At 47.1% G+C, this 11,378-nt stretch overlaps 1 protein-coding gene across 1 annotated transcript in view; it reads right to left on the minus strand.

Annotated features, from left to right (window-relative positions):
• FREM2 (FRAS1 related extracellular matrix 2) overlaps positions 1 to 8,992 on the minus strand; it is a 124,606-nt gene extending 115,614 nt beyond the window's left edge. The window contains exons 1-2 of the mRNA XM_015644459.3: positions 3,714 to 8,992; positions 53 to 142 (exon numbers count right to left, since the gene is read on the minus strand). Of these exons, the coding sequence (XP_015499945.1) occupies positions 53 to 142; positions 3,714 to 8,862 (5,239 nt within the window). The 5' untranslated portion in view covers positions 8,863 to 8,992. The remainder of the gene's footprint in view (positions 1 to 52; positions 143 to 3,713) is intronic.
• Positions 8,993 to 11,378: the final 2,386 nt, after the last annotated feature.

The following is an 11,378-nucleotide window of genomic DNA, read 5'->3' on the forward strand; positions in this document are numbered from 1 at the left end:
AAATTCTTTGTCTCTAAATAACAAGAAAAACTGAGATTTTAGGAGTACTCACCACCGTCTTCAACCAAGAAATGGAAAATGTCACTGGTGGCATTGTCACCCCCTCGTAAAACATAGCATATCTTCATATCATCAATATCAGCTGGAAAGAGTCAGGAAAAAATAGACTTTATTTTAAATTATGAAGGTTGGAAGTATTTTAAAAAAAACTTGACGTGTATTAAATAGTTTAACTTCAATGAGAGAGAGATCAAGGTCCTCCAGCAGAACTGAGGAATTTCAGTATTAACAGCATTGAAGCTTAACAGATATCATTCATTGTCTCTCCCTTTACTTCCCCCTCCCCAGTGGTCTCTTTCCTTTAAGCTGTATTTACAAAAAGAACTGAAATGAAATTTAAAAACATAGGCTTGACAGTCAGAACTATTTCATATTTTTAGCAGTCCATTTTCTTAAACAGAGGTGTATCTCCACAAGGATATTAATATTGATTCTGTCATTCTTTAGCCTGCAAAGTACTGTAGAGGACAGTTACAGTGATTGTCTGTTTTAAGAACCCAAATAGATGCAATTAAAGTAAACAGAAATTACTTCAGTAAGAAAAAAAATAACCTGATGTACAATTTTGAGCCAGGAGTTTCCATAAAATATGTAAAAGATAAACAAATATTTGCTAATATTGTTTTTTCTAGTTTATAGGACTGTTGTTGGTAAAAACCCAAGTCTGATACTGTTTTCAAAAAAAAAGTGTTAGAAATTAATCACATTAAAGTGGAGCTCAAGTACCACCCAAGTTCTCCTTGGATGTTAGGGAGGATGCATGAGTAAAAAGAAGCCAAAATCACTTTTGTTAGAGCTTCACAAAATCTTCAGTTCCAAAAGTAACCAGACATCTTAGAGCGCAAACAAGTCAAGAGCATTATCAGCAAATATATGTAACTGAAGAATCTCTTCCATAAATGTTTGAAAGTTAAAGATCAAAAATTCATGGGGCCGTAAAGAGAATGCAAACAAATACTTCTTCATGCCAGTGGAGCACATAAACCTTTCATCCAGCAAACACAAAAGTACTCAGCTCTGCTCGCATGGGTAGCCTTATCAACATCCATGGTTCCAGCAGACATAAAGAAAAGCACTTAAACTGGTGTTTGCAGGACCAGGACCACCTCATAAGAAAAAAAGGCTGCTCACCATCCAAAGACCTTAATTTTGTCAAAATAATTGCAAAGAATGACTTGTTTTCTGTTCCTTAAGATTGTGCTTGGAGTCACTTGAGCAAGTCTATGCCTTCCACAGCTGATTGGGTTGTGCTAGTTTTATCAAAACTTGTCTGGTTATAAGCACAATTCATAACCATGTAAGTACATTGCCTGATAAAATTATTTTTATATTGAAATTCTCCAACATAATTTTAAAATACATCAAGCAAAATTTTCTATTAAAAAAATATAATTATCCCCACTAGCATAAGGTGAAAAGCTGTGTTCTAAGCAATTGCTCTGCCCTCTCTTTCAGTTACAGGAATCTGAAAAACCAGACTGCTCCTGCTGCTTGCACACAATGAATGTTGTTACCCTACTCAAAGTGGTCAGGCTGCCTATTCATACAACCACAGGCACAAATCCAAGAAATGAGAGTTTGAGTATGGACTGCACAAACTAGCAAGCAGTTTTCAAAATTTTTGCAGGATGTCCTGAAGAGCCTCATTTGACTTCAAAGCTGTCCCAGTTTTGAGTAGAGATAGGATCAAATGACCTCGAGAGGTCCCTTCCAACATAAACTGGAAGACTCTAATGAAGTTTTACAAGCCCCAAAAGAACCCACATGTGTCGGTGAAATTGAAACTATTCAGCATTTTGAAAGAGGTGGCACATGACAGTATAAGAGGTCTAAAGAGAGGGGAAGATCAAAACGTAAAAAGAAAGCATGTAACAACAGGTCCAATAGTCAATGCAGAGGCTTCACAAAGTCCACTGCAAAATCTGTGCTTACACTGGGATCATAATCAATGTGACAAGAGGGTCTTGCTTATTTCTGCCCTGAACATTTGACAATTATTCATCTCAGTGTAGCCTAAGCATGACCTTCTAAAAGGCCAGTACTATTGAAGGAATTAAAATTAAAAACACTCCTCAATCCAACACAAATTAAAGAGTGCTTGTGCTAGTACTGTCAGGGAACCTGTAAAGTTACACCACATTCTGGGGATCCTCACTACCTTTAAAACAAACCTTCCCTAAGGATTGCATTCTTCTTACCCAGCTTGGGCAGCCCCAGGATATTAAGACAGCCTTCATGCTATATGGCTCCATGGCCGATTCAAAGCCAAGTAGCAACTTCATTTTGGTTGTCAGACAAATGTATGTCTGGCCACATGGCACAGGAGGAAATGGACTATGTACCTCTCCCAAGAGCTCCCCCATCCTCAAAAAAACTAACACTGTTCTTCTGCTTTCAAGGAACACCTGTTCAGTAATTTCACATTCTTCAATGTAAAAGAAAACCCACTAAAATAAGTCATAATCTGTTTATTTGCTCACTCCCTTTCTCCTTTGTTTCTCACTTATTCTAATAACACTCAATATTACTCGCATCTCACTACCGAAGCCTTACAAGCCTTAAGTAATTGTGGTGGTCCCCAAAGCTTGGACACAGTTTGATCTCTTATCATCCTTATTTTTTTGTACTGGCAGTGCAAAATTTAAGCTATGTCAGCCATTGCACTGCTAGTTGAAAAACAGAAAGATTTGGTATATCTGACAAGAACATTGCTGCTGCTGGGTATGTGGGATATGCACCAGTATGGGCTCTGTGAAATGAAACACAACTGCAAATGTTCACCTCAAGCCTTTCCACCTACACAGCCCAGCCTGGCTGGCCCCCTTTAACTCTGAGCATCCATGCTGCTGGTGCTGTTTGCTCATTCAACTGCTGCAGAAGGCTGCAAAAAAAACCTAATTTCATTGTTAGTCAACTACCCATTAAGTCATTGCAAAGTAACATGGGAAATTCTCCCAGAGAATAGCTAATGTTCCCATTTCAATTGAAGTTACTTCACAGCCTTGGGTGAAGGCTTTATTTCAGAATATATATAACACGTGTGGTTTTTTCCCTATTTATACCACCAGATATTTTAGTTCCATGTAAAAAGCACCACTGACATAATTTTGAAATGTTTACATTACATTTTAATTTACCACAAACACTTTGTGGTAAAGAGTTGCATAATTAAGGCAACAAATGCACTCTTAATATATTATTTCTCACTGGTGAGAAATTATTTTGCTTTTACAGTTTGCATGCTTAGACTGTACAGAAACTGATACCCTAGCCATTAGTTAATAATAGTCTGGCCACTGCCATATCATTTTCTAAATAAAACTGGTTAAAGAAAACACCTTCTCTTAAGATGTACAGCCTAATTCACCTATCCAAATTTTTATCACTATGACTGACAGAAAGTGTTAATCACAGTTATTTGGACTAAGCTCTCCAAAGAAATGAAGCTCCTTTAATCAGGGTTTATCCACCAGACCACACTTCCTGTTTAAAGCTGTGATGGATGTAATAAAAAATAAACAGATGTAAAAAATAATGAAGCCATTATAAATAAGCTCATTGTCAGAATGTTTCTCCCATCAATTTTTATAGAATTTAGCATGAAAAATAATGTTTCCAGTGATCTAAAGAAATCACATGAAGTATTGTAGTACCTTGGGTGAACTGGCTGATGCTATGGTTGCCTTTCCCCAGGTGAATCAGGAAGCCATGGCGTGGACCTTCTGTGATTCTGATCTTAAGAGTAGCATGTAAACTGTCCCTGTCTTCCACTTTGAGCACTTTGTTGGTAATCAGAAACCCGATATGACCTGTGGCCAGAACACGGAGAGTCTGAGCACCCTTATTTATTACAACTTGAGGTATACTGTTGTCCACAGCCATTATTCGAATCTTCATAGTCTGGGGTTTCCTTGTTTCAAAAACAGTGTTGGGGAAGACATAGAAATCAGTATGAGTGCCATCTGTAACAGTGAAAGAGAAACTATCCTCAGCTGACTCTGAGCCATCATGTTTGTAGCTGATGAGATTTTCATTCAGATCTTGTTTAGTGAAGGTGGTGACTGGTTTGGAGTTATTGAACATGATCTGGCCATGAACTGGTATTTGAGTGATGACAAATTTTAGCAGTGTGTCAGGTGTATCTCTGTCTTCTGCAGTCAGCTCAAATGGGGTTATCAGTTTGTATTCATTTTCACTCACCACCAGGTTATGGATTGTGACAACAGGTTTCTTATTGTCCACATCACTGATAGAAATTCTGAAAGTACGAAACACAGGGTTATAGCCATCAGTCACCTCAAACTCAAAGCTGTCCATTTTCACCTCATCTTCTGAAGTATGAATGTAATAGACTTTATTGCCTGCCAACAGGAGTTGAGTGAAAGTGGAGATGGGCACCCCAGGCTGATCCGTGCATTCAAGATGGCCACGAACGGGTGGTCTGGTAATGGTGAAAACTAAGTTCTCATCTGGACTATTCAGATCACTGGTACTTAGCAAATCAGTAGTAAGGGTTACCTTCCCTCCTTCCTTCAGAGAAACTCCTTTGCTGATGACGTCTGGGAAGACAATATCAATGCTGCCTATTGTCACGTAAAAGTAGCGGTCAATGAGAGGATTTATTCCATCTGTTACATCAAACTTGATAAGATCACGAACTCCTTGTTGGCCAAAATGCACATATCGAATCAAATTTCTATCCACTTCATCTTGGGTGAAGTTCATTCCCAGGGTGATATTCTCAACTCCACCTGAAGGCTTTATCCTCTGCAAGAGGCCTTGTCCTGGCCCGTAACTTATAACATACGTCAAGGTTTTGTCCTCAGAATCAAGATCAGTAGCCTTCAATATTCTGTTATTAATAGTTCTAGTTTCCCCTATTTCAATCTCCAAACCATCATTGATGGCCATTCTGGGCGTCTCATCATCCACAGGAATAATCATGACGGGTACCATTTTCCTAATGGTGTGTTTACCATCCGTGAGTTGCACCTCAAAACTGTCCACCCTCGTCTCAGAGTCATCATGTTCATAGAGAATGTTGGAGCTCTCTGTTATCTGATCCAGGGTGAAGCTCTCCACTAGGACAGTTCCATTGACAAGCTGGTTCACAATGTGGCCGTGCCTGGGAAGCCTGGTGATTGTGAATGTTAACTCATCAGCAGGGACATCTGCATCAACTGCATTGAGGATAGGGGTATCAACAACCAGGCTCATGCCCTCCATCACAACAAATTCTCGCAGGAAGATTTCAGGCTCTTCGTCATTGATCGGCACAATAACAATGGGGAAGAAGTGCCTCTGGGAAAAGTTGATGCCGTCAGAACAGCGCAAGGCAAATCTGTCTTCAACAGGCTCTACACCCTTATGTATACTCTGGACATAAAAAATATGCCCTTGGCGGAGGTCCTTCAAGGTAAAAGCACTTATAGCTACACCTGCCCTGGATTTTTCAGATCCTGGGGCAGGAGAGATGTTCTCTACATACCCAGACATGGGCTGAGCAACAATTGTGCATAGTATATCATCACCAGGGGTATCCACATCTTCAGCCCTGAGGTGAGCAAGAGTAATGACCCGTTTGTCACCTTCCGTCACCATGAACTGCTCCCCCACAAAAATCTCTGGAGCTTGACTGTCAACAGGAAGAATGGTCACCAAGACTGAAACTCCTTGAACAACATTGCCCCTGACACGCCACTTCTCAGAGAGGTCAGACAAGGTAAGGTTGAAAGCATCCTCTTTGGGCAGAAGGCCTATTTCACCACCAGTGTGAGCATATACCACAGTGCCATCCAGCAGATCTCTCTGGGAAAATCTCTCTGCCGGAACCCCTTGAACCAGGATGCTGCCATGCTGAGGAGGATCCTCTACAATGAAGGTCAACATAAAGTCATCTGTATCCTCATCCGTGCCCTGAATGACACTAGCTGTGATTTCAGCAGCACCATTCTCCAGCACATCTAGGTAGGAACCAAGGGTGCCCGGGGGCAGCCGTAGTGTAGGAATCTCATCATCAACTGGATGCACACTCATTTTCAGTGTGATGGGCACAAAATGAACCCCATCACTCACATCAAGCCTGCAGGTATCACTGTTGGTCTCAGCTCCACTGTGCACATACACCACCCTCCCTTGTCTGATATCCTCCAGGCCAAAGGTACCTCCTGGAACCAGACTGTACCCAGAGAGCTGCAACTGGCCATACCGAGGAGCCTGGGTCAGGATAAATCTGAGACGGGCAAGTTCAGTGTCCGTGTCACTGGCATCCAGCTCAGTTGGACTAAGGACGTGGCTGCCTCCCTCAGGCAAAGTGAAGCCAGTATTAGTGATTTCAGGAGGCTGGTTATCTACAGGCTGCAGGTAGATGGTGAAAGTCCCTTTGGCTGCATTGCCAGCTGCATCTTGCACTTGATACTGAAACTGAATCAAATGAGGGGCCACCCCCAGCTCTTCCTGTGGGGGGAGGTATGAGATCTTGTGATGGTTGATCTGGGCTTGGGTGAAGTGTGTAACTTCCACAGAGTGATCCTCAGTAAGCACGAGGGATCCAAGGCGTGCTCCATATGCATCAGGAGGGTGATTGGAGTCAGTGTCAGTGGGGGGCTGGATTACTGTGTAGCGAAGCTCACGGTCCACTGAGTCCTGATCTGTGTAACACAAGTGCTTCCTCCGCAGAGGAGTCACCTGCTGCTCTGCAACTATTAAATGCAGGCTGCTGCTACTATGGAGCTCTGGGGCTAATCTGTCCACAGGATGTACCCTGATCACGAAAGTCTGTGGTCCAGAGCGGTTGGGTGGGTCATTGTCATCCTGGACTCTAAAGATGAACTGGTCCAACACAACCCCAGGGCCAGGGCTGTGAGCCCCAAAGTGATGGTAAAAGAGACGCCCTTCCACAATGTCCTGTTGCAGCCACTCTCTCACTGGCTTTTCATAGATGAGGGAGCTCCCTGCTACACCTGGTACCTTCCTCCAAGAAAAGCCCTCCTCCTCTTCCTCCTCTTCCCAGCCAGGAGGTGGTTGTGCTTGACGGAGCAGGAGCTGCCCAGCCACAGGGCCAGACTCCACTGTGAAGAGCAGGATGGCATCCTGCGAGTCAATGTCAGTGGCACTAAGAGCTCGGGTGGTGATGGGCACTGTTTCACCCTCAGCCATGGCAAGCCCTGTGTTAGCATTAAGTAGGGGTGGCTGGTCATCAGTGGGCACCAGGGTAATGGGGAAAAGGAACTCAACGCGGTGGCGAGAGCCACCATCTTCCAGCCGCAGCACAATGTTGTCACTGAGTGGAGACTCGCTGCCGTCATGCTGGTAAATGACTCGGCCTGCTGCCAGCTCAGCCACTGTGAAATGTTTACGAGGGGCAGCAGATCCTGGGGTGTCTTCCAGGAGAGTGAGGTGGCCATGCCTCAGCCCTGCCACCACACTCACCTGCACCTGCTCAAGGTCATCCTCATCACTGACCACCAGGTTGGGACTGGGACCTGGGCCCGAGAGAGGCCTTGACTGCCCTTCATAGAGCACGAGGCCAGTGTTGCGGGTCACCACAGGTGCCAGGGTGTTCATGGGCTTCACCACAATCACGAAGGCAAAGGGCTCTGAAGCGGCACCCTCTGGGTCCAACACCTCCAGTTCAAGCTCAAAGAGCCGCTCCCGATCAGAGTCCTCCATGGGTGGCTGATAGGCAATGCGCAGCTCCCGCACATCCCGCTGGCTGAAAGAGGTGACAGGCAAGCTCCGGTCGTCTGTGCTGACCATGTGGCCTTGGCCAGGACCAAAGGGAGAGGTAATGTTGAAGAGCAGTAGATCGGGTGGTGACTCTGCATCCTCAGCTGACAGCATGTCAGGAGTGAGGGCGGTGAGCACGAACTGGTCCACCTCCATCATGAGCATGGCCAAGAAGCTGGGTTTGGGGGCCACGTTCTCAGTCCCGGCACGGATCCGCACCAGTACCTGGAAGTACTCGCGCTTCAGCAGTGCCCCGCCGCCCGCCGCCTCCCGCAGCTCGGCCACCAGCGGCACCAGGTCGCGGTTGGGGGAGCCGCCGGCGGCCGTGTGCCGGTAGCGCAGCCCCAGGCGCAGGAACTCCTCGCAGTCCCACATCAAGGACGGCATCGGGCCGCCCCCCGCCGCTTCCCCGCCCCCGCCCGCCGCCGCCGGCGGGTAGTTGAGGATCTCTCCGTAGCGGGGCAGCCCGGCCAGCAGCGGCAGCAGCCCCACCCGGCAGCGCTGCCGGCCCGGCTCGAAGGCGAACTCCAGGCTGCGGGCGTCCAGCGGGTTGCTGGTGCCCCGCAGACGCTCCACGGTGAGGGGAAGGTTCCGAGTGACGATCTCCAGCTGGGTGAAGAGTACCTCCACCTCCAGCACCAGGGGCAGCACCAGGGAGCGGCTCGGCGAGTCGTAGCGCAGCTGCAGGCGGACGCGGTCCCGGGCGGGGCTGCGGCCGCCCAGGTGCGAGTACTGCACCTCGCGGGCTCCGAAGTCGCAGGGGAAGCGCCGGGGGCTCAGGCGGCCCGGGCGCTGCCACAGCGGGTCTTCGTCCAGCACGGTGAGGTGGCACCGGTCACCCGGCTGCACCTGCAGCACCAGGTCCCGCGTGGGGTCCAGCCAGGCGGAGCGGCCCAGGGGCACCCGCAGCCCGCGGTTGGCCACCACCACGGGGGCCGCCTCCGGCGACCACGGCGAGGAGACCGCGGCGCTCCTGTCTAGCGGCGGCTCCACCGCCCCAGCCCAGGCGCAGCCGGCCAGCACCAGCAGCAAGCCGGCCGGCAGCCGCCGCAGCCCGGCGGGGAGAGGCTGCATCGTCCTTGCCGGTGGAGAGAAGCGTCGGGAACCTCAGGAGCGGCCGAACCGCGGTCCCAGTTCTGCCGCCGGCGCGGCGCCCCTCACTCCGCGCACACGCTGCGCTCTGAGCCCGCCGCGCTCCGCTCCGGAGGGGAGCCCCGCGGCCCGGTAAGCCCCGCCCCGCACCTCCCAGTGACCAGTGGGCACCCGCGCAGGAGTAAAGCCGGCATGCGCGATTGGACAGAGTTGCCTGCCAATCATGCAAGTTACTAGAGGGGCAGGGCTCTCCTCCCTCCTTCTCTGCTTCCCGCGGCCGCCCAACAGGTTGCGGAGGGGAAAGCGGCGGGATGAGCCCCGGCCGTGCGGGAGTGGGAGGGCACGGATTGCTCTGCTGGCGCCAGCCGCTGCGGGAAGGGAACCCTGCTGTTGGACGGCTGCTTTCCCGCAGCGTAGGAGCGCACCTCTGCCAGCTCCGGGAGCGGCAGGAGCTCACCGCCGCCCCCTGCCCTGAGCTACCCCGCTCCCGACCGGCCCCCGGGGGCAGAACTAAAGCTGGGCTGTTCCCGGCTCGCCGCCGGGCAGTGCTCGGGTTTCCCGTCCCCTCGGGGTGCCGGGTGCCGCGCGGGTTCCAGCAGCGGCAGGAGCGGGGCTGCCCGAGAGCCGGGTCCGGATGCGGGGAACTGGAGGGAGACAAAAGTGCCCGAGGGAGAACGGGACGGGGCTGCGGCGGAGCTGCCTGCCGGCACCGCGGTGCTGTGCGCCGCAGAGAATATTGGATAAATATCCCGGGGGCAGAAAGCATCAGTTAGTACCAGCTGGTGCCCGGTGTCACTCCTCGGAGGCGGCGAGTCACAGCAGTGGGTGAATGAAAGCCTCACGGTACTTGTGCCACCTTGTGCCTGCAGTTAAAAGCACGTTAACGAGAACCCCAACTTTGAGTTCCTTGTCTTGTAAATTTCCTGATTCCAGGCTGTGAGTTTCGATTCAGCGTGTCTCACAGTTGATAGCATTCTTGTATATGAAATGTGATCCGCGTGCTGGTATAAGAAAGGTTTCTAACAAAGCGAAAAATACGACAGAGACATTCAAGGACAGCACAAGGCTGTTTTGACATTTGTGTGATTTCTTTATTCCTTCTTTTGAAATTGTCTTTTACATTATCCTTCAGTGGTGGAGCAACATTGTGGCACGATCTTGCTTTCTGTATGGCAAAACTCGAGTCTGGAGTTTGAATTTTGTGGTGTGGGCACAGTCAGCTACATTCACATTTAAGTATTCTTTCTAATAAATAATTCAGCTTGGGTTGGGGGGGACATCAGTAGACACCTACACTCAGTTCTACAACACTAGATTATTGTAGTTTTTGATAAATTTTTATCTTTTACTACTGACATACCTGTGTAATACTGCTGAAAGCTATTTTATTAAAGAAGTTTATACAATAGACTTACAGAGTCGGATGGTGCTTCAGGGAGTAATAATTCTAGTAGTTAGATATCTATCAAGTTAAGCAACACTAATACTATTTGTCTACCCTTTTGAGACATTCACCCTGGATTTCAGCAAAGAATGTCTTATTTGTAAGATTCAAAGAAAGATATTTAAATTGAGTCCTAGGCATCAATGACCAAGGCATTCTAACTATTAATTTTTGAGATATTTTGCTGTGTCTGGAAAAAAATCAAAACATAGTAGAGGGATGGAGTTGCCCCATGTGTCACACAGAAATTTCTTATTTTCTATGGACACAAGGTCTGGTTCTTTGACCTCTATTATCTCCATCACTAAGTAGTAAATCTCCATGTACAAACAGCAGAAGTCCTCTTTATTTTTAAGAGTTGGTGTCTTGTCAAACAAGTCAGCTCTTGTGCCACAGTCCAAGTGCAAAGTGCAAGACTTGCTTTATTTCTTCTTCTTTTTTTAGGACAACATAAACAAAAATTCTAGATTACAGAATTTATGAGAATTTGAAAGTATTTTCCTTGGCTTGTGCCAACACTTGTATTCAAATTGTATCTGAAGAAAATTAATCTTGGCTAAGTTTTGCTAATAACAAATTAACTTGGCTAATAACATAGATGTAAATCCAAACTGTTCCACAAATTGTCCCTGAAGTTAGTGTCACAAATGAGATTTGGGCCCAATAACAAGTCCACTGATCTTTTAAAACAAATTTTTAGTGAATAAAGGAACTGGTATTTGTCCAGGGGAGAAAGCACATACATGTCTTTGCATGAAAACTTGAAGTTGTGCTATATTACTAAACTTTATTTCCAAGTCTAAATAGAAACAGAAAGATTTAGGGCACAGAAGACCACCTCATTTAACAGAGCATTAATAAGTAAATGTGTGTTCTGGAAATCTAGCGATGAACATTTCCTCTGAAAAAAATTAAAAACAAAAAAAACCCTGTGAAGTTCAGCAGGGTAAATCTATATTTTAAGACATTTGTTTATTTTAAAAAGGGTGCAAATATATTCTTATTTTAAATGCAACCATTCCTGGGGGCATCTGGCTCCTGCTTTTGATGATGG

The sequence above is a fragment of the Parus major genome, chromosome 1, assembly GCF_001522545.3.
Source record: "Parus major isolate Abel chromosome 1, Parus_major1.1, whole genome shotgun sequence".
Lineage (NCBI taxonomy): Eukaryota > Metazoa > Chordata > Aves > Passeriformes > Paridae > Parus > Parus major.